The following is a 23,189-nucleotide window of genomic DNA, read 5'->3' on the forward strand; positions in this document are numbered from 1 at the left end:
GTATACCTTACAGTGAAATGCTTACTAGTCACCCTGTGAGTACATGTGCAGTAGTTTGTGTTACTGGTGCTTTCAAGACAACTGAGAACCTCGAAAAGAGTTGTCGTGAACGCACTAAAGTCTGAGATTTCCGAGTTCCCAGTTGTTTTAAACGCGGCATACATCTTGTATAGTAGTGTGTGGGTAAAACGTAACTGAAACAATAAAACTACATGGACATAAAAAGTACCTTCACAAATTCCTTCAATTTTTCCCAATGAGCCCGCAGATCCATTTGGCCGTTATGTCGCCGAAACATTCTTGGCATCTAAATCGTGGGATTTCAAATGTTTTTTTGTTCTACGCGACTAAAACGCGTGGAAAAGTAAAACTAGTATTCCTTGAAGGACACGACAACGCGATCATGAAGAGGAAAAAAAAATAAAAAAAAGCTGCCCGCTGTCGTTTGTATTCTGACCGTATTTCGCTTCAATCTCTAACCTTAGAGTGAGTCACTAATCCTGTTGATTTCTCAACTAAAACTCGAATCCAACAAGAGCGTGTGGCGCGCCAAATAAAGTCCAAACGAATCGAATCCCTAATCACCTTGAAGGGGCGTGAACCTTGTATGGATTCACATGACACTAGTCTCGTGCATGCATGCGATTGTGCTTCAATGCAAAACCCAGAGTAGTATATTTAAAAATAAATATGAAATAGATAAAACAATGAGTACACTTGCGTCAAGCATGAATAATTTCTTATTTCCATGTTATCAGACTACTTCATTTGAAGCTGTTTTCTGCAAGTCTACTGCTCTAAATACCCACCATAGGAGCGTCCCAGAACTGATGGACATAATTAATGTAGAGGACACAGGATGCTGAGTTCTTGTTGGATCCAACTCTGACTCATACCAACATCAGATGGTACTCATGTGTGTCAAACTCATATGTAGTGGATATAACAGCTGTGTGAATCTCACAACCTTTCTGCTTTGCTTCGGTGTTCTACTGTAATCTGACACACAACTGTGAATTAAAATAGCAGCCAGTTAATTTACAAGATCCTTCAATTTATCCAACTTTGGGGATATTCTAAAATCATGGTTGCAAAGTAAAGTTTGGTTAAACTGAATGTGGTGTCTCTTTGGTATAAGTGAATACCACACAAAGACTGACCAGGGAAGTCTTCTGTGTACGGGCCTGAGCAGGGGGGAGTCGGGCCAGACGAGCTTCATAATTTTCTTTCAACTTCTGGTTCAACCGCGAGGCCTCCTCTATGGGTGTAAGCTCCCTTTAATAGACACAAAAACATACAAAAATGTTAAGTCACATGTTACCAAAGGTATAAAATGTATCAAGTCTATGACTGCGGTGGCTTACAATGTGAATTTCAGTTCTGCACTATTTGAATACTCTGTATTAAATCAACTCTGTATTAATCATCGACCTCTTCAACAATTTAACAAAGTTCTACGATGACAACCATTCACTGATAAGAGTGACTTCTGATGTAGGCATCTCATGAATACAGTAACCAGAGAGCGTCCTTCTATTTCACTGAGTGGCTATTTCTAGAACTCTCCTTTTTGTCCCTTGATTGTTTAGTCCCCAATTTCTCTGACAACAACTCACTTCCTGGTATCCAGTGACTCCACTATCTGCAAACTCTGGAAGACTTCTGGGGGCAGGAAGGTGGTGACCTCCCCTCCACCCTCAGAGAGAACTCTGCGCTGTCCAGGCCTGGGGTTATGTTTAGGCCCCGAGTAAATAACCGGCTCTTCTGGTTGTGGCGAAACTGGAGGAGGGACAGGAGGTTGACACGTTTCGGGAAAAAGTCATTTGAAAAACGTTGCAAATTTTGGGGCTAAATATATTTACCAATCTTTCCAGGGCTTACTGCTAAGGCTGTGGTCAGGCTGAGTGCTGCCAAGTTGATAGGTGTCGTGTAGGAGGTAGGGGTTGCAGGTTCATCTCTCCTTCCTATGAAGGAGGACTTGGCTCTCTCCAAACACTGCTCAGCCAGCCTCAACATCTTTTCCACCTCTACTGCTACTATCTCTCCCTCTGGATGAGTAAGGAAATCAAAATAGCAGAAGAGAAAAGCAACAGTTTTACGACTGGTAACCACTACCCACTGCAACTAAATTAAAACAATCAATGCTAAGAACTGATTAAATCTCAGTATCTACATCATCAAGGTTGATACAGTCATTCTTTAGTGTTGTTGATTATTTCAGGAGAGAGTAAAGGAATCAATGTGTGAGGTAATCCTGTGCTTGTCTACAAACACAGTCAACTACTTACTCCAGAACTTGTTCAATTGTTTATTTTCTACCTTCTAAAACAGTGTTTCCCAAACCTTGTCCTCAAGTACCCCCAACAGTACACATGTTTATTGTACAAGCACACCTGATTCAACTAATCGTCTAGCACTCAATGAGTTGAATGAGGTGTGTTTGTCAAGGGCTACAATGAAACTGCTTACTGTTGGGGGTACTCAAGAACCAGGGTTGGGAAATACTGTTCTAAAAGGACTTATAGACCTGCCCTGGCAGCGTTGAATGGAGTGGAGAAAGATGACACACGTCATAGTATCTTGATTGATTGAGTTTAGATGTCTTTATGCTCAGTGACTGTCAGGCATAAAGATGTAGTGGGTCCCGTGTGGCTCAGTTGGTAGAGCATGGCGCTTGCAACGCCAGGGTTGTGGGTTCGATTCCCACGGGGGGCCAGTACAAAAAAGTATGAATGTATGTACTTGTAAGTCGCTCTGGATAAGAGCGTCTGCTAAATGACTTAAATGTAAATGTAGTTGCAGTCCCATCCTGAAAGCACCATAACAGCTCTTATCTACAGAGCACCTCTTGAATGAAATTAGATTTATTTAGTTTTGCATAATGGAATATTGTCCACGTCTCATCTTACGCCTCGATACAGCATCCTCCAAAAGTGAGTGGGAGATGAAGTTGATACTCCTCAAGTATTCACAGTAAGCCTCCTAGAGAAAAAAATAAAGCTGTAAACTTACAACAGTAGGCTACTGTAGAAACATTACAATACAAGCATTACAACAGAGGTAGCACATTATACCAACTCACCAACTAGCTACTGTATGTAACAAGAATGTTGCATTGTTTACGTCATCAACGAAGCATATCTCGTGGCTATAAAACTCGTTCACCACTGTAATTCTAAATCAAACCTTACAAAAAAGATCGCAGTTTTGAAACTGCTGTCGATTGTGGTATTTTGGACGCATAACTGCAGTCGAACTGCAATTGTACTGTAACATAAAACATATTGCAGTAAGAAAATATATATATTTTGGAGGCAGGATTTGCAGCATAGTGAAGTTATACTGCACTCTGACTCCATCCTTTTTCGTTAGGGTATTGAAAGCTTGACATTAAGAATACCTTATGTCGGTTCCCTGCGTCCAGTTGTATAGCCACTTTAGCTATTTTCATGGCATTTTGAAGGGGCTTCATGTCAGCGCCAGCTGCTGCCATGGTGGTGGTTGTTGTTATTGTTGTGACCAATCGTTCCGAATAAAAACTCTGCATGAACGAACGGAAGTATATATTTCAACAGCCGCAAGATGGCGCTACAGATTTTTTAAATAACTAACCCAAGATTGGATCCGACAGGCTGTGTTCTATGGGAAACAAATAGTCATAGTGGGAAGAACAAGCAAGGAGGGGGCAGAGCCAAGCAAGAGCTAGCAAGATCCTATTGCTGTGTTCTAGAACGTATCCTACTATTGATAGGGAACGCCTACTCTGTGAAGTGCGCATGTGCAAGAACTCAAATCGCCCTTTGCACTCCTAAACATAGCGATTTTTTAAATAAAAAGGGTAAAGTCTACAAAGAATTGTCCACTCTGTTCGTAACCGATTTTAGTTATGGTAACTTTAAACTGTATTGAGATCAAATGTTTCATTGATGATGAGAACATTTGCAGAATGTGTTACCATATTTGGTAGTGAGTGGAAACGCCAACCGGATGCTTCACATTTATACATCTGGTGAAATATCTGTCTTATTGTTCTATCGGCGTTATTATTTTATTTTTTTACTACTTCCGGGTTTCGTGTTTCAATAGAAATCGCTTCCTGTTCGTGCTTTACGATATTGTGTTACTGTTAAATCGACAATGTATATTTTACTAAACCACCAACCAACTAAATGTTAAAACTACAAATGACTGCTAGAATTTGAGGCGAATCTTGTTCTCCTCATTGGAAGTCGCAGCTGCAGATCAACTTTGGGTTTTAAACAGCTATACTGATAACAGCGCTCCCCATGTAAGACTCAAGTTACTTTGAAAGCTACTGCCACATTATATTGACAGGACTTTTCTTTAGGATCCTCTTTAGGACTCTGTGTAATGAAGAAGAGAGGGAGACGAGCGCGGCTACCCGATGTGGCAGAAGGACAGAGAAGCCAGACTCAGTCAGTGGCTGGAGTCAAGAAACCTGCTGGGCGGCGAAAAAGACCAAAGAATGCTGTGAAAACAACTCCACCATCAGTTGCATGTGATGGAGGTTTCGAGGATGTTGGTTCAAGCGACAGATCTGCAAGATTACAATTGAGCACAACTGTGTCACTTGTGGAGATAGAAGGGGAGGAGCATCCAGAGAATAGATCAAAGAAATCAGGTGAGTCCCCAGCAAAATTCTTGACAGATCAGTCTAGATTGACGTCAATGACCGGTTGTCATGTGTTTTTATTTCCACAAGGTAAAGGATCAGCTCTTACACTTTCTCAAATGCAACCTCCTTGACTCTTCCAACAGGTATGGGCAGACTTAGCACTGCATTCTGTCGACTCTGTCATGGAAAGTTCTCACCTCGGAGGCTGCGGCATGCCTTTGACAAGTGGCCAGGAGAGCTGGAGAGGGTGCCTGACCAGACAGAGCCAGCCCAGTCGCCCCTGCTTTTCTACACAGACTTTCAGCGCCTAGTGGGAGTGCCACTGAACCGTGACCCACGTCTCTCACAATTTGTCTGCAAGAACTGCCATACAAAATTCTACAAGTGCCACACTATCCTGCTCACATTTATGCAGAGAGTAAACCTCTTGCCATCTGTGAATGTGCACACCAGAGACAGGTGAGGACAAATGCGAGCAATTGTAATGTCACAGGGTAGAGGGCGGCGATTGTAAACCTATAGGGGGGTCAGTAATGAGCAGTGAAATCAAAACATGATGTTGATTTTGGTTTCAGGAAAAGTTCAGAGTGCTCTCAATCAACAGTGCGTCCCAGCTTGTTGTGTAAGTAGATACATTCCATCAGGACAAGATGATTACCAGATTTTGATACGCAGAGATAACCACTTACTAAATGTCCCATTTCTCTTTCCTCCAACCTGACAACCAGCCCTCCCTCTCCCAGCATTCTCCATTCCCTCCAATCCCAAGTGTCTCCACAACCTGGTGTCCTGGGCCCACCACCATGCAGAGGACTGCCGCTCCTGCCCTGCCCTGAAAGAAGTGCTGGAGGGGCAGTGTTGGGGCTCAGTAAGGGCTGTCTGGGCGTGTGTGGATGGACATAGTTACATGATGGACACACAGACCAGAGCAAATCCTGGACACACTGGGTGTGATCCCCTACTGGAAGCTGAGGAGCAGCCAAGAGCGAACCGAAACCCTGTCAACACCACCATGCCCCAGGCCAGTCCAGCTGCTACCCCACTGACTCAGAGGTCCATCAACACTGATGCTACTACCACCAGTGCAGATGGTGTGACAACTTTTGGTGCCTCAAAATTACACTGAGAAACGGGAACACACCATATTTCATTTCAGTATTCAATTAAGTATAGTCTTGATTGCATTGAAATGTGACTCTTTGTAGGTGGTTACCATCTTATGTTTTGACCCTCTTGTTCCTAGAATTTTTCTTTGCTAAGGAGACACCCTCCCCTGCACCAGCCCCACTCATGGACAGGACAGGTGACATTGACCTATATGACCGGTGAGTCAACAATGGCACACATGGTTCAAGTTCTACAATTCTGGGAAGTTCAGATTGGTTAAACTATAGGCTGTGTGTGTTCATGTGAAACCTCAGGAACATGTCCAGTGAGGATGAGTTGGAAGATAAAAGGAAAAGTGGATCCTCTGATGAATTATTTGAACCATACCCAGAAAAGAAGTGAGTGGATTGATGTGGGTTCTAGCTATTTTTTATATCAAAGCAAAATAATGTACATGGAACAATTTGTATTGATACACACAGTAATAACATAGTAACACAAGTGGACAGTAAGAGCACTTATCAGAGCAACATTGGTAGTGGAAAAAAGGGCATCAAATGCATGAGTGTTTTCTCCCCTTTCCCATGGCTTGCAGAGTTGCCTCCCCGAAGAAGAGAACCAGAAGAAAAGAAGCAAAAACTCCCAAGGAGCCTAAAGTTAGAAAGAAGCCAGGACCCAAGCCTGGCTGGAAGAAGCCAATCAAGTCAGAAAGGTACGGTAGAAGCTGTCTGGGGGCCAAAGGACCAGATCTTTGTAGTAGAACAGATGTTAAAATCTTGAATTGTAGTGTAGCTGGTAGTGGAGAGTAATACATGTGAAATATGTTTGTTTTTTGTTTTCAGAGAGGAGCTGCCCAATATCTACAAATGTCCGTACCAGGGCTGCTCAGCTGTGTACCGAGGAGCAGACGGCATGAAGGTCAGATACAAGTCATCCTTACGGCACTGCTTATCCTCTTATGGCCATGACCATTTCTATTAATACATAAGTGATTTCTGAGCGCTGTTTTTATCTGTGGGGTACAGAAACACATTAAGGAGCACCATGAAGAGATCCGTGAGCGACCCTGCCCTCACCCTGGCTGCAACAAGGTCTTCATGATTGACCGCTACTTGCAGCGACACGTGAAACTCATCCACACAGGTAGGTTTGGACTGGCTAATACTGAGGACTAAGGCTAATCTCTTTGTGCCCTGGTCAAGCATATTGTACAATATAGGGATTAGGGTGCCATTTGGGCGCAACCTGAGAGATGTTTGTGTGCTTGTATTAAAAGGCCCAGTGCAGTCAAAAATGTGATAATCCTGTTTTATATTTATATAATAATACTGTGAAATTGTGAAAATGATGATGATGCCCTTTTAGTGTAAGAGCTGTTTGAAAAGACCGTCTGTTTTGGTGGGATGGAGTTTTGGCCTGCCTAGTGACATCACTAGCCAGTGAATTATTTAATAGAGTTTCAAACCTCTCTGACAGTAAGATAGTTTTCAGTTTTCGTTTTTCCCCTCTCCACTCAGACCACTCCCAAACCGTCCAAGCAAAATTATTGCTTGAGAAATTGCTCTTTGCGACAATGTTAGTTGAAACAATCACAGTAAGGTACTTAATTGCTACCCAGAAATAATTTGATTTTGAGATAAAAACAGCTGCATTGGACCTTTAAGTTTGACCCTTTTCCAGAGGTGAGGAACTACATCTGTGACCAGTGTGGTCAGACGTTCAAGCAGAGGAAGCACCTGTCTGTGCACCAGATGCGCCACTCAGGGGTCAAGCCACTACAGTAAGTACAGAGGGACATAAAGCTTATATCAGAAGGCAAGGTTCTGCGTTGTGAGGGGTTCAGGCACTGATGAGTCTGTCAGACTGTAGCCAAGCCTTTGATTACAGTGCATTCGTAACGTCTTTAGACCACTTCCCTTTTTCCACATTTTGTTACGTTACAGCCTTATTCTAAAATGGGTTGAATAAATACAAATCCTCATCAATCTACACACAATACCCCATAATGACAAAGCGAAAACAGGTTTAGACATTTTTGCAAATGTATAAAAAAACAAAAACTGATACCTTATTTACATAATTATTCAGCCCCTTTGGTATGAGACTTGAAATTCAGCTCAGGTGCATCCTGTTTCCATTGATCATCCCTGAAATGTTTCTCCAACTTGATTGGAGTCCACCTGTGGTAAATTCAATTGATTGGACATGATTTGGAAAGGCACACACCTGTCTATATAAGGTCCCACAGTTGACAGTGCATGTCAAAGCAAAAATCAAGGAATGAGGTCGAATGAATTATCCGTAGAGCTCGAGACAGGATTGTGTCAAGGCACAGCTATGGGGAAGGGTACCACATTTCTGCAGCATTGAAAGTCCAAGAACACAGTGGCCTCCATCATTCTTAAATGGAAGAAGTTTGGAACCACCAAGACTCTTCTTTGAGCTGGCCGCCCAACCAAACTGAGCAATCGAGGGAGAAGGGCCTTGATCAGGGAGGTGACCAAAACCCGATGGTCACTGACAGAGCTACAGAGTTCCTCTGCGGAGATGGGAGAACCTTCCAGAAGGCCAACCATCTCTGCAGCACTCCACCAATCAGGCCTTTATGGTAGAATGGCCAAACAGAAGGCACCCCTCAGTAACTGCCCGCTTGGAGTTTGCCAAAAGGCACCTAAAGGACTCTCAGACCATGAGTAACAAGATTCTCTGGTCTGATGAAACCAAGATTGAACTCTTTGGCCTGATTGCCAAGCGTCACATCTGGAGGAAACCTGGCACCATCCCTACGGTGAAGCATGGTGGTGACTGCATCATGCTGTGGGGATGTTTTTCAGCGGCAGGGACTGTGAGACTAGTCACGATCGAGGGAAAGATGAACAGAGCAAAGTACAGAGATCCTTGATGAAAACCTGCCTCAGAGCAATCAGGACCTCAGACTGGGGCGAAGGTTCACCTTCCAACAGAACAACAACCCTAAGCACACAGCCAAGACAACGCGGAAGTGAACACGATTGAAAATGGCTGTGCAGCGAGGCTCTCCATCTAACCTGACAGAGCTTGAGAGGATCTGAATGGGAGAAACTCCAATTACAGGTGTGCCAAGCTTGTAGCGTCATACCCAAGAAGACTCGAGGCTGTAAATCACTGCCAAAGGTGCTATAACAAAATACTGAGTAAAGGGTCTGAATAGTCATGTAAAATGTGACATTTCAGTTTTACATTTTTTTTAATAAATGTGCACAAATAAAATAAACTGTTTTTGCTTTGTTATTATGGGGTATTGTGTGTAGATTGATGAAAGAAAACTATTTAATCAATTTTAGAATAAGGCTAACGTAACAATGTGGAAAAAGACAAGGGGTCAGCATTCTTTACGAATGTACTGTATGTGGTATGATTTGGGTTAATAAGAATTAATGGAAGGAGGAATTGGGACTGGATAAGGACATATATGGCTGTACAGCCGATACCTCTGTGCCGAAATCCCTGATGCAGTAAAAAATGTAAAACATTGAATATGAAGTAAGCTTTGTGACATATTTGAATGCAATCCATTACCTCTTTGTTTGTCTGAATTTGTGGGTTTTACTCACCATCCAAGCTTTTGAGAGAGCGCGTGGTACTCTTTTGATTTGTGACACCCTCAAATTAAATGTTATTTGTCACATGCGTCAAATACTGCAGGTGTAGGTAGTCGAGGTCGACCGATTAATCGGCATGGCTGATTTTAATTAGGGCAGATTTCAAGTTTTCACAACAATCGGTAATCAGCATTTTTAAGATGCCGATTATGGCCGATTTACATTGCAATCCACGAGGAAACTGTGTGGCAGGCTGACCACCTGTTACGCGAGTGCAGCAAGGAGCCACGGTAAGGTGCTAGCTAGCATTAAACTTACCTTATAAAAAACAATCAATCTTCACATTCACTAATTAACTACACATGGTTGATGATATTACTAGGTTAACTAGGTTGTCTTGCGTTGCATATAATCAATGCGGTGGCTGTTTATCATCGAATCACAGCCTACTTCAACTAAGCCAAACGGGTGATTTAACAAAAGCGCATTGCTGAAAAAAGCACAATCTTTGCACAAATGTACCTAACCATAACAATTGTTTACAGACAAATTATTTCACTTATAATTCACTGTATCACAATTCTAGTGGGTCATAAGTTTACATACACTAAGTTGGCTGTGCTTTTAAACAGCTTGGAAAATTCCAGAAAATTATGTCATGGCTTTAGATGATTCTGATAGGCTGGGTGAGAGAATTGGAGGTTTACCTGTGGATGTATTTCAAGGCCTACCTTCAAACTCAGTGCCTCTGCTTGACATCATGGGAAAATCAAAATAAATCAGCCAAGACTTCAGAAAACAAATTGTAGACCTCCACAAGTCTGGTTCATCCTTGGGAGCAATTTCCAAATGCCTGAAGGTACCACGTTCATCTGTACAAACAATAGTACGCAAGTATAAACACCATGGGACCACGCAGCCGTCATACCGCTCAGGAAGGAGACGCGTTCTGTCTCCTAGAGATGAACATACTTTGGTGCGAAAAGTGCAAATCAATCCCAGAACAGCAAAGGACCTTGTGAAGATGCTGGAGGAAACAGGTACAAAAGTATCTATATCCACAGTAAAACAAGTCATTTTTCGTCATAACCTGAAAGGCCGCTCAGCAAGGAAGAAGCCACGGCTCCAAAACTGCCATTAAAAAAAGCCAGGCTACGGTTTGCAACTGCACATGGGGACAAAGATCGTACTTTTTGGAGAAATGTCCTCTGGTCTGATGAAACAAAAATAGAACTGTTTGGCCATAATGACCATCGTTATGTTTGGAGGAAAAAGGGGGAGGCTTGCAAGCCGAAGAACACTATCCCAACTGTGAAGCACGGGGGTGGCAGCATCATGTTGTGGGGGTGCTTTGCTGCAGGAGGGACTGGTGCACTTCACAAAATAGATGGCATCATGAGGATGGAACATTATGTGGATATATTGAAGCAATATTTCAAGACATCAGTCAGGAAGTTAAAGCTTGGTCGCAAATGGGTCTTCCAAATGGACAATGACCCCAAGCATACTTCCAAAATTGTGGCAAAATGGCGTAAGGACAACAAAGTCAAGGTATTGGAGTGGCCATCACAAAGCCCTAACCTCAATCTCATAGAGAATTTGTGGGCAGAACTGAAAAAGCGTGTGCCAGAAAGGAGGCCTACAAACCTAACTCAGTTACACCAGCTCTGTCAGGAGGAATGGGCCAAAATTCACCCAACTTATTGTGGGAAGCTTGTGGAAGGCTACCTGAAACGTTTGACCCAAGTTCAACAATTTAAAGGCAATGCTACCAAATACTAATTGAGTGTATGTAAACTTCTGACCCACTGGGAATGTGATGAAATAAATAAAAGCTGAAATAAATCACTCTACTATAATTCTGGCATTTAATATTCTTAAAATAAAGTGGTGATCCTAACTGACCTAAGACCTAGAATTTGTACTCTGATTAAATGTCAGGAATTGTGAAACTGAGTTTTTAAATGCATTTGGCTAAGGTGTATGTAAACTTCCGACTTGAACTGTATATATTTTTAAACCTGCATATTTAGTTAAAATAATTGAATGTTAGCAGGCATTATTAACTAGGGAAATTGTGTCACTTCTCTTGCGTTCTGTGCAAGCAGAGTCAGGGTATATGCAACAGTTTTGGCCGCCTGGCTCGTTGCGAACTAATTTACATTACATTGAAGGTTGTGCAATGTAACAGCAATATTTAGACTTAGGGTTGCCACCGGTTCGATAAAATACAGAATGGTTCCGTATTTCACTGAAAGAATAAACGTTTTGTTTTCGAAATTATAGTTTTCCGGATTTGACCATATTATTGACCAAAGGCTCATATTTGTTAGAGCAGTCTGACTGAGCAGTGGTAGGCAGCAGCATGCTTGTAAGCATTCATTCAAACTTTACTGCGTTTGCCAGCAGCTCTTAGCAATGCTTGAAGCACAGCGCTGTTTATGACTTCAAGCCTATCAACTCCTGAGATTAGGCTGGCAATACTAAAGTGCCTATAAGAACATCCAATAGTCAAAGGTATATGAAATACAAATGGTATAGAGATAAATAGTTGACGTGTCATGATTTCTATAATAACTACAACCTAAAACTTCTTAACTGGGAATATTAAAGAACTGGGAATATTGAACCACCAGCTTTCATATGTTCTGAGCAAGGAACTTAAACGTTAGCTTTTTTTTTTACATGGCACATATTGCACTTTTACTTAATGCAAAAACACAGTGTTGGAGAAGTATTTAAACCAAATTTAGCATGTTTCATTTATTTGAGACTAAATAGATTTTATTTATGTATTATATTAAGTTAAAATAAACGTGTTTATTCAATATTGTTGTAATTGTCATCATTACAAATATATAAATCTGTATCGGCTTCTTTTTTTCCCCTCCAATAATCAGTATCGGTGTTGAAAAATCATAATTCGGGCAACCTCTAGTGGTTACTTACAAGCCTTAACCAACAATGCAGAGTAAGAAAATATTTGCTAAGTAAACTAAAGTAAAAAAATAATAAAAAAAACACCATAACAATTACGAGGCTATATACAGGAGGTATCGCTACCGAGTTAATGTGCAGGGGTACGGATTATTTGAGGTAATTGATGTCATATGTACATGTAGGTAGGGGTAAAGTGACTGCATAGATAATAAACAGCGAGTAGCAGCAGCGTAAAAAAGGTAGTCAATGTAAATAGTACGGGTAGCCATTTGATTAACTGTTCAGCATTCATATGGCTTGGGGCTAGAAGCTGTTAAGGAGCCTTTTGGACTTAGACTTGGCTCTCTGGGTACCACTTGCTATGCGGTAGCAGAGAAAACAGTCTATAACTTGGGTGGCTGAAGTCTTTGACAATTTTTAGGACCTTCCTCTGACACCGCCTGATATAGAGGTCCTGGATGGCATGACGCTTGGCCCCAGTGATGTATTGGGCCGTACGCACTACCCTCTGTAGCGCCTTGCGGTCGGGCAGTTACCATACCAGGTAGTGATTCAACCATTCAGGATGCTCTCGATGGTGCAGCTGTGTAACTTTATTAGGATCTGAGGACCCATGCAAAATCTTTTCAGTCTCCTGAGGGGGAATAGTTGTTGTCGTGCCCTTTTCACTACTCTCTTGGTGTGTTTGGACCATGATGGTTTGTTGGTGATGTGGACACCAAGGAATTTGAAGCTATCGACCCGCTCCACTACAGCCCCGTTGATGATGTGAATGGGGGCGTGCTCGGCCCTCCTTTTCCTGTAGTCCACGATCAGCTCCTTTGTCTTGCTCACGTTGAGGGAGAAGTTGTTGTCCTGGCACCACACTGCCAGGTCTCTGACCTCCCTATAGGCTGTCGCAACGTTGTCAGTGATCAGGCCTGCCACCATTGTGTCGTCAGTAAACTTAATGATGGTGTTGGAGTCGTGCTTGGCCACGCAGTTGTGAGTGAACATACAGGAGGGGCCTCAGCAAGCACCCCTGAGGGGCCCCCGTGTTGACGATCAGCATGGCAGATGTGTTGTTGCCTGCCCTTACCACCTGGGGGGTGGCCCGTCAGGAAGTCTAGGATCCAGTTGCAAAGGGAGGTGTTTAGTCCCAGGGTCCTTAGCTTAGTGATGAGCTTTGAGGGCACTATGGTGTTGAACGCTGAGCTGTAGTCTATGAACAGCATTCTCACGTACAGTACCAGTCAAAAGTTTGAACACACCTACTCATTCCAGGGTTTTTCTTTATTTTTACTATTTTGTAGAATAATAGTGAAGACAACAAAACCTAGAAATAACACATATGGAAACATGTAGTAACCAAAAAAGTGTTTAACAAATCAAAATATATTTAATATTCTTAAAAGTAGTCACCCTTTGCCTTGACAGCTTTGCACACGCTTGGCATTCTCTCACCCAGCTTCATGAACCCATACCACCCTGCATACCACTGCTGGCTTGCTTCTGAAGCTAAGCAGGGTTGGTCCTGGTCAGTCCCTGGATGGGAGACCAGATGCTGCTGGAAGTGGTGTTGGAGGGCCAGTAGGAGGCACTCTTTCCTCTGGTCTAAAAAAAAAATATCCCAATGCCCCAGGGCAGTGATTGGGGACACTGCCCTGTGTAGGGTGCTGTCTTTCGGATGGGACGTTAAACGGGTGTCCTGACTCTCTAAGGTCATTAAAGATCCCATGGCACTTATCGTAAGAGTAGGGGTGTTAACCCCGGTGTCCTGGCTAAATTCCCAATCTGGCCCTCTAACCATCATGGTCACCTAATAATCCCCAGTTTACAATTGGCGCATTCATCCCCCTCCTCTCCCCTGTAACTATTCCCCAGGTCGTTGCTGCAAATGAGAACGTGTTCTCAGTCAACTTACCTGGTAAAATAACGGTAAAATACAAAAATAAAAATGAAGTAGTCACCTGGAAGGCATTTCAATTAACAGGTGTGCCTTGTTAAAAGTTAATTTGTGGAATTTATTTCCTTTTTAATGAGTTTGAGCCAATCAGTTGGCAACGTCAACTGTTCAGGTGGTATACAGGAGATAGCCCTATTTGGTAAAAGACTAAGTCCATATTATGGTAAGAACAGCTCAAATAAGCAAAGAGAAACTACAGTCCATCATTACTTTAAGACATGAAGGTCAGTCAATACGGAACATTTCAAGAACTTTGAAAGTTCCTTCAAGTGCAGTTGCAAAAACCATCAAGCGCTAAGATGAAACTGGCTCTCACACCAAAGAAAGACCCAGAGTTACCTCTGCTGCAGAGGATAAGTTCATTAGAGTTAAATGCACCTCAGATTGCAGCCCAAATAAAAGTAACAGACACATCAACTGTTCAGAGACTGAGTGATCAGGCCTTCATGGTCGAATTGCTGCAAAGAAACCACCATTAAAGGACACCAATCAGAAGAAGAGACTTGTTTGGGCCAAGAAACACAAACAATGGACATTAGACCAGTGGAAATCTGTCCTTTTGGTCTGATGAGTCCAAATTTGAGATTATTGGTGAACGGATGATCTCCGCATGTGTGGTTCCCAACGTGACGCATGGAGGAGGTGGTGTGATGGCGTGGGGGGTGCTTTGCTGATGACACAGTCTGTGATTTATCAAGGCACACTTAACCAGCATGGCTACCACAGCATTCTGCAGTGATATCACATCTGGTTGGCGCTTAGGGGGACTATCTCTTGTTTTTCAACCTGATAATGACCCAAAACACACCTCCAGGCTGTGTAAGGGCTATTTGACCAAGGAGACTGATGGAGTGCTGCATCAGATGACCTGGCCTCCACAATTACCCGACCTCTACCCAAATGAGATGGTTTGGGATGAGTTGGACTGCAGAATGAAGGAAAAGCAGCCAACAAGTGCTCAGCATAATGTATGTGGGCTACTCCTTCAAGCATTCTAGGTGACTACCTCATGAAACTGGTTGAGAGAATGCCAAGTGTGTGCAAAGCTGTCCGCAAGGCAAAGGGTGGCTACTTTGAAGAATATAAAATATATTTTGATTTGTCTAACACTTTTTTTGGTTACTACATGATTCCACAACCATCTCTGCCTTTCAAAGCAACTTGGCGTTCTTGGGCACAGGGACCATGGTGGTCTCCTTGAAACATGTAGATATTAGAGACTCAGTCAGGGAGAGGTTGAAAATGTCAGTGAAGACACTTGCCAGTTGGTCAGCACATGCTCGGAGTACATGTCCTGGTAATCCGTATGGCCCTGCAGCCTTGTGAATGTTGACCTGTTTAAAGGTCTTGCTCACATCGGCTACGGAGAGCGTGACCACACAGTCGTCCGGAACAGCTGGTGCTGTCATGCATGCTTCAATGTTGCTTGCTTTGAAGCGCGCATATAAGTCAATTAGCTCAGCTACACAATTTTTTTAACTTATGGTCCACTGCATGAAAATCAGTCAGATAATTAAGTCGCCTTATTCATAATCCAACATATTATCCACATGTACAATCCAACATGTACTATATCCACATCATATAGTACCAGTCAAAAGTTTGGACACACCTAGTTGTAATCCGTAATAGTTTGCAAGCCCTGCCACATCCGATGAGTATCAGAGCCGGTGTAGTAGGATTCAATCTTAGTCCTGTATTAACACTTTGCCTGTTTGATGGTTCATCGGAGGGCATAGCGGGATTTCTTAAAGGTGTCCTGATTAGTGTCCCGCTCCTTGAAAGCGACAGCCCAAGCCTTTATCTCAGTGCGGATGTTGCCTATAATCCATGGCTTCTGGTTGGGATACGTGCGTACGATTTCCATGGGGACGACGTCATCGATGCACTTATTGATGAAGCTGGTGACTGACGTGGTATACTCCTCAATGCCATTGGATGAATCACGGAACATATTCCAGTCTGTGCTAGCAAAACAGTCCTGTAGCTTAGCATATGCGTCGTCTTACCACTTCCGTATTAAGCGCGTCACTAGTTCTTCCTGCTTTAGTTTTTGCTTGTAATCAGGAGAATAGAATTATGGTCAGATTTGCCAAATGGAGGGCGAGGAAGAGCTTTGTATGCGTGTGGAGTAAAGGTGGTCTAGAGTTTATTTCCTCTGGTTGCACATGTGACATGCTGATAGAAATGAGGTGAAACAGATTTAAGTTTTCCTGCATTAAAGTCCCCGACCACTAGGAGTGCGGCTTCTGGATGAGCATTTTCTTGTTTGGTTATGGCCTCACTAAATCTTTTTATCTTCACTTTCAGGTGCGAAGTGTGTGGTTTCCAGTGCCGCCAGAGAGCATCGCTAAAGTACCACATGACTAAACACAAGGCAGAAGCTGATCTGGAATTTGCATGCAAACTGTGTGGAAAGCGCTTTGAGAAGGCCCACAACCTCAACGTCCACATGTCCATGGTGCATCCCCTCACACTAGCAGCTGCCGGAGGAAACATCGACAGCCCCTCCAACCCTGCTATCACCAACATAGAGACCATCACAGAGACTGGGGAACTGAACCCTTACACCAGTTGACTAACTTGATTAGGCCTGTGACCCTCAAGGAGATATAACAACCACAAAGACACCTAAACCACAAAGTATAACAGGGCTAGGGAACTAGATTCAGCTGCGGGACGATTTCTGTCTGAGCGGATGGTCAGAGAGCCAGTACATAATTATAATAACTTTGTACAACTGCAAATTGACCACAACTAAGGCAAAGAAATCACTTGCGGGACGGTTTTGGCTCACCAGCTGCCTGTTGCCGACCCCTGCTCTATAAGGAGTCTGGTGTAGAATGGTCATTGAGGTAGAGAATAAGGTTATTATAAGTTATATGTGCACTGTGTATAAATGACAGTACTTCTAAAAGGAGCACAGCTAGCGGATCCTCTTTCAAAGTCAGGTAAGCTGTGTGATACTTACTTTAGTGTTGTACTGCTCTATAATTATATCCTTAAGGCAACATTATCATGTAGCTAGCCAAGTGTATTCTTCATGGGAGGACAAAGACCAAGTTTTCAAACTCCCCCATACATCTTTATATATATTGTTCATGAAGGAAGCCAAATTAGTAACAGTCCACAGGTGTGCCTGTAGCCCCATATATATGTCTCTCACACACACACACAGTCCATTCTGAAAGTATTCAGTCCCCTTCCCCTTTTCCACTTTTTGTTCCTTTTACAGCCTTATTCTAAATTGTATTAAATAAATACAAATCCTCATCAATCTACACACAATATCCCATAATGACAAAGCGAAAAAAGGTTTTTAAAATGTTTGTCTATGTATTAAATATACATAACATACCTTATTGACATAAGTATTCAGGCCCTTTGCTATGAGACTCGAAATTGAGCTCATGTGCATCCTGTTTCCATTGATCATCCTTGAGATATTTCTACAACTAGGTTGAAGGAATTGTCCGTAAAGCTCTGAGACAGGATTGTGTCGAGAGACAGATCTGAAGAAGGGTAACAAAACATTTCTGTAGCATTGATGGTCCCCAAGAATACAGTGGCCTCCGTCATTGGCCTCCACCCAGCCAAACTGAGCAATTCGGGGAGAAGGGCCTTGGTCAGGGAGGTGACTAAGAACCTGCTGGTCACTCTGACAGAGCTTCAGAGTTCCTCTGTGTAGAGTGGAGAAGCTTACAGAAGGACAACCATCTCTGCAGAACTCCACCAATCAGGCCTTTATGGTAGAGTGACCAGACGGAAGCCACTCCTCAGTAAAAGGCACATGAGAGCCCGCTTGTAGTTTGCCAAAATGCACCTAAAGACTCAGACCATGAGAAACAACATTTTCTGGTCTGATGAAACCAAGATTGAACTCTTTGGTCTGAATGCCAAGCGTCACGTCTGGAGGAAACCTGGCACCATCCCTACAGTGAAGCATAGTGGTGGCAGATTCATGCTGTGGGGATGTTTTTCAGCGGCTGGACTGGGAGACTAGTCAGGATCGAGGGGAAAGATGAAAGGAGGAAAGTACAGAGAGATCCTTGATGAAAACCTGCTCCAGAGCGATCAGGACCTCATACTGGGGTGAAGGTTCACCTTTCAACAGGACAACGACCCTAAGCACACAGCCAGGACAACGCAGGAGTGGCTTCGGGACAAGTCTCAGAATGTCCTTGAATGGCCCGGACTTGAACCCGATCAAACATTTCTGGAGAGACCTGAAACTAGATGTGCAGCGATGCTCCCCATCCAACCTGACAGAGCTTGAGAGGATCTGCAGAGAAGAATGGGAGAAACTCCCCAAATACAGGTGTGCCAAGCTTGTAGCGTCATACCCAAGAAGACTTGAGGTTGTAATCGCTGCCAAGGTGCTTCAACAAAGTACTGAGTAAAGGGTCTGAATACTTATGTAAATGTGATATATATTTTTTGCTTTGTCATTATGGGTTATTGTGTGTAGATTGAAGGGGGGAAACTATTTAATCCATTTCAGAATAAGGCTGTAACATAACAAAATATGAAAAAAGTCAAGCGGTCTGAATACTTTCCTAACGCATAGGAAGTCCAACTCTTGGCTTAGGCTGGAAGGGCTGAGTTGAAAGACTAGAGCTGCTGTCAGGTCCAGGTCAACACATAAGACCTCCAGCTAAAGAACAGGGGAGAGAGAGAGGGTCACTCAATAGGGTATTATGTGGGTCAAAGAAAGTACAATGGTATATCAATCTGCTGTGTTTTGAGAGCCATTGGTAAAAAACAGAGTCTGACATGAGGAGAAGCCCAGAAAGTTATCATAGGCTGTATTTGTGTAATGTTTGATGTTTGTGAAATCCTAATAAATGTATCATTATGTCATATCCAGCTGATTTCAACCCAGTCCTACTCTATGGGCTACAGACTGCGATCAGCCTTGCTCTGGGTGGTCAGTGCACTAATGTGTTACCTGGTTGAGCTGATGTTGAGACAGTGAGGTTGGGGATGTCAGAGAGTCTTCAGAACCACCTACTGGGCCCGAGTCAGAATCTGGGAGGGGGTCCATCTGTGAGACCAAAACGCAGATTCAGAAAAATGCTAATGTAAGTAGTTTGTTGACCACATACCAGTCAACCATAGTGTAGATGTATGATTATTAAACATGATTATCTGTGCTTTTTTTGCGAATCAAAGTAAGCTCACCTCATCAGTTGGGTGCTTGGTCACAGGGAAAAAAGTCTGGCCATCCATAAAGAGCTTGATAAGGGATGAGTAGCAGAGCACAGGAACCCTGGGGCCTTCAATGTCCTCTCCAACATCTCAGAGTTAAGATGGGGGACCAGGCTGGAAGGGAAACAGAACACAATACACATACAGAACTCGCATATAAACAAGAAGATGGATGACACTGAGGACAGCACTGACAGTTTGACCAAGTAAATATACCTGTAAAAGGATAAAGGCATCAGTCTTATGTATTCCTCTAATGTTACCATGACTACAGGCTGGTATGGGCTTTGTTCTTGATTTTAAAAAATTATATATAAATACCAAATATAACATCAGAGACACAAAATGTTGAATGATAAACATTACAGTTATGTGGTGTTTTGTTAGTGTAAAAGGTGTTTTAGTCTGTTGAATACATTACTATTACATAGTTTAGTATGTAGGGCTAGGAGTTCCCTGACCACCTAACCAGGAAAAACTCCTGGCATTGACTAAATCCCACAGTGCCCCCACCTTTCCCACCCACCCTACTAGCACTGACTTTGAGGAAAATGTACTTACTATAACTGTGATATGTGGTTGTCCCATCTACAGTGGGGAGAACAAGTATTTGATACACTGTCGATTTTGCAGGTTTTACTACTTACAAAGCATGTAGAGGTCTGTCATTTTTTATCATAGGTACACTTCAACTGTGAGAGACGGGATCTAAAACAAAAATCCAGAAAATCACATTGTATGATTTTGGGGATCCATAATAAATACAAATACAAATCAGCAGATTATGAAGGTGTTTTGGAGTGCAATGTTCAACCCAGTGTTCAAAAACTGTCTCTGATCAAGGTTGTGTGTCTTCCAGTAGGACAACTACCCCAATAACACATAAAACGCACCCTGGAATGGTTCAAGAAGAAGCACTGGACTGATCTGGAGTGGCGAGCGAAGAGTCCAGATCTGAATCACATCCATAACCTATGGCAAAATGTGAAAACAGCAGTTGGTGGAGGCCACACCTCTTACGCAGTTTGCTGCGAGTGGGCCAAAGTGCCAGTAGAAAGGTGCAGCAAGCTCATTGATGGCCACAAGAAGCTTTTGTTGGCCGTTATCTTGGCTAAAAGTTGTGCAACCAAGTGCTAGCTCTGGGTTGCCAATTGCAATGTTGAAAATCCAATAAGGTGTGAAAACCATTTTTTTTTTCAATTTCAACTTATTTTAGAAGAAATAAGGAATCATTTTAACAAAGTACAAGGGTGCCAATATATTTTGCCACAACTGTATATATTAAGAAACCTACGTATGTGTGGGTTTCGTTTTCTTTGAACGTTGACCTCTGTCCTTTAGGTGGTGTGAAATAGATTTTCTCAATTGGCTGTGTTACGTGTCCACTCTGTCAAAGCTTACAAACGTGGCTAGTGAATCTATTGAGCAAAGATCTAGGTTGAGTTTGAAAAACTTTATGTGTCCTCACCTGTCTGTGCTGCTCTGCCAGCTGTCCCAACATCTCCAGGCTTGTCCTGATGCCCTGGCCCTGGCCACTCCCATACACAGTGCAGACAGGCTGCCAGGAGCAGGGGCGGGGCAGAGGGAACAGGGCATGACACCCCTTCTTTGAACTGCCAAAGAGACAGCACATGAACTCAATCATCACTCTCAAAAATAACATTGAAATAAAAGTTGACATTTAGTTTGTATAGGAGTATTATCAGTAAATGTTCTATATACACAGGCATGTACGCATGATCCTGTTTTATCAGTAGGCCCACAAGTGACAGTCAGCCAGTACCTGCAGCTGCTGAGGCGACACAAACACAGGGGAGAGACAGCCCCACTAGTGCTGTTCTACACACACACAAATTACACTCAGTCAGCATCATATATTAAAACTCTCAGATTAAGGTGTACTTCACCTCAGCTTAACAATCAGACGTGTTCCTGGTAGTATAATGTACTGTACACTAGCAGAGACGAGGAGCAGTGGACAGTGAAGACTGATCAGGGATTTGGTTTAGTTCACTTCTCCTGGTCGACAGTTACAGCTCAGGGGACAGCCCCTGCCATGAGCACAGCCTATGAAAAATAAAAAGAGGGAAGATATTCCAATTTCTTATGATAAATATCACAATATGTTGTGTCTACCCATGTCTATAGCAGTACAATTAATAATCTAAGAATGGAACCAAATTACTGTTAAGAAGTGTGCAGCTTTGAAGCTGCCCTTCCTCTGATACACAAAGAGATGCAGTATAACAATAATAATCAAATCTGGGAAACACATCATAGTATTTCTGTAAAAATAAATAAGGGTCTTGATTTCAACAGGTTTGGTCAAGATGAGAAGTGAACTATGGATTCACACATGTATTCAGACTGTAGCCAATTTAATCATCCTGCTCTGTAATAGTCCATCCTTCCCTCCCTCTCTTAACCCCTCCATCCTTCCCTCCCTCTCTTAACCCCTATATGGGCACACCTGATACTAGTTGATATATTCCATGATGGTCTCACAATCCAGAGTACTCTTCACTCTGATTTCAAAACAATACTGATACTGAACTGACTTCAACAATGTCTATTGGATAATTAGAATGATCTGGGTTACAGATCAGTCCAATACTGACCCCGTCTGCTGGTCCATGATGGCTTTAAGAATGTGTGAGCAGACTGTCCTCATGTCTCCTGCACAGCTCCCTTGGTCCTCAGGAAAGGGAAGGTATAGCTGCTGACACGCCAGCTGCTGGTACTCCTGTCTGATACACACAGGCTCTGTTACATATTCAACACATCAATATATACCAAAATTAATCTGTGTGTTTATTAAGGCATGTGCTTCACTTATCTGGGTCAGACAGGGCATCTTTACTTTGCACTCTGAGATCAGTTGCAAGCCACTCTGAAAATGACAACTTGACAAAGACGACAAATGGCTATAAAATGTATCATCAATATCAGCCAATGTGTTCCAAAGGGGCACGGACAACTTTGAGGAGGTCTATGCTTTACGACAAGGTTTTAGACTGTGCAGGTTTTAATCTGTTGCCTCACCTGGTATTCTGGGAGTTTTACTAGGAGACGGAGGGGGGCGTGTTTCCATAGCGCCAAATCAGATTTCCTCCCAGTCGTATTTGTGTCAGTAACACTTTTCCACAACCCATGATTCTCCTGCTCACCCTGTCTGTCTGCCTCCACATGATCAGATTCCCCACTCGCTTCAATCGGCAACCTCCTCGCATCTGGCATTAGTCTGGAAATTAGGTACAGCATCTGCAAATACACCATCGCACATGCACACACACCAATTCAGGGCTAGGCAGGACATGTCTCTGTGTAGTCAAGCAGAGAGGTACAACTGTAGGCGTATGTGACATTCCGCTAAAACAGCAGCCCCCTGCTGCTTACATAAAGGGCATCTCAGAGTGTGGCTGGGTGATAAAGATCATTTCAGTGACACTGGGAAAATAACGTGCATACCGGTACCTTTTTATTGAGGCTGCAGGGATTATTTTACTGCTGCGGTTCAAACTGTGACTCAACCCCTGCAGCTACGCAGAATCTGGCCAACAAAAACAAAGCAGTCCACATAAATACATATTATGATAGCACTGTCCTATTGAGCTAAAGTTAACTGTGCCTTTTGGTTTACAATATACCGTATAATTAGTATCATGTCATCCTAGATGCTGAGGGTCCCTCTCCAGTCTCACCCACCTAACACAGAAGAGCATGTTGGTTTGGGTGGGGCATGGCAAGGCAGTGGCCAGTGCCTCCGGAACAG

The 23,189-nt window shown here is 43.0% G+C and overlaps 2 protein-coding genes and 1 long non-coding RNA gene across 6 annotated transcripts in view; 1 reads left to right on the top strand and 2 right to left on the bottom strand.

The window, feature by feature from the left end:
* LOC129867147 (VPS9 domain-containing protein 1-like) overlaps nt 1–3,693 on the bottom strand; it is a 30,070-nt gene extending 26,377 nt beyond the window's left edge. For 2 of the 4 annotated variants that reach the window (XM_055940355.1, XM_055940356.1), the window contains exons 1-5: nt 3,401–3,692; nt 2,910–2,982; nt 1,863–2,048; nt 1,617–1,779; nt 1,161–1,275 (exon numbers count right to left, since the gene is read on the bottom strand). In XM_055940355.1, coding sequence (XP_055796330.1) covers nt 1,161–1,275; nt 1,617–1,779; nt 1,863–2,048; nt 2,910–2,982; nt 3,401–3,547 — 684 coding nt within the window. In that variant the 5' untranslated portion in view covers nt 3,548–3,692. Of the gene's footprint in view, nt 1–1,160; nt 1,276–1,616; nt 1,780–1,862; nt 2,049–2,909; nt 2,983–3,400 lie in introns of all 4 variants that reach the window. The other 2 variants (XM_055940354.1, XM_055940357.1) reach the window with 2 other exon arrangements.
* Nucleotides 3,694–3,923: 230 nt separating this feature from the next.
* On the top strand, nt 3,924–19,075 carry znf276 (zinc finger protein 276). The gene is made up of 11 exons (XM_055940358.1): nt 3,924–4,642; nt 4,780–5,095; nt 5,212–5,258; nt 5,365–5,727; nt 5,880–5,961; nt 6,058–6,141; nt 6,339–6,455; nt 6,586–6,661; nt 6,769–6,886; nt 7,424–7,523; nt 16,520–19,075. The coding sequence occupies exons 1-11, from the start codon at nt 4,372–4,374 to the stop codon at nt 16,785–16,787; spliced, it is 1,842 nt and encodes a 613-aa protein (XP_055796333.1). The 5' UTR covers nt 3,924–4,371; the 3' UTR covers nt 16,788–19,075.
* A 23-nt stretch (nt 19,076–19,098) lies between these two features.
* LOC129867161 (uncharacterized) lies at nt 19,099–22,969 on the bottom strand. Its single transcript, XR_008761584.1, has 8 exons — nt 22,892–22,969; nt 22,036–22,678; nt 21,325–21,484; nt 20,886–21,030; nt 20,311–20,389; nt 20,065–20,125; nt 19,391–19,531; nt 19,099–19,253 (listed from the first exon to the last, which is right to left on the bottom strand). It is a non-coding gene; the product is annotated as an uncharacterized LOC129867161 (long non-coding RNA).
* Between the last annotated feature and the right edge of the window lie 220 nt (nt 22,970–23,189).

Source organism: Salvelinus fontinalis, chromosome 12 (genome assembly GCF_029448725.1).
Source record: "Salvelinus fontinalis isolate EN_2023a chromosome 12, ASM2944872v1, whole genome shotgun sequence".
Lineage (NCBI taxonomy): Eukaryota > Metazoa > Chordata > Actinopteri > Salmoniformes > Salmonidae > Salvelinus > Salvelinus fontinalis.

What these genes read in the sequence shown, in the direction of transcription:
- znf276 (XM_055940358.1), top strand. Translation starts at nt 4,372, where the DNA reads ATGAAGAAGAGAGGGAGACGAGCGCGGCTACCCGATGTGGCAGAAGGA. An exon ending in AGTGCGTCCCAGCTTGTTGT is followed by an intron (nt 5,259 to 5,364) that starts GTAAGTAGATAC and finishes CCTGACAACCAG; the next exon opens with CCCTCCCTCTCCCAGCATTC. An exon ending in CGTGAAACTCATCCACACAG is followed by an intron (nt 6,887 to 7,423) that starts GTAGGTTTGGAC and finishes ACCCTTTTCCAG; the next exon opens with AGGTGAGGAACTACATCTGT.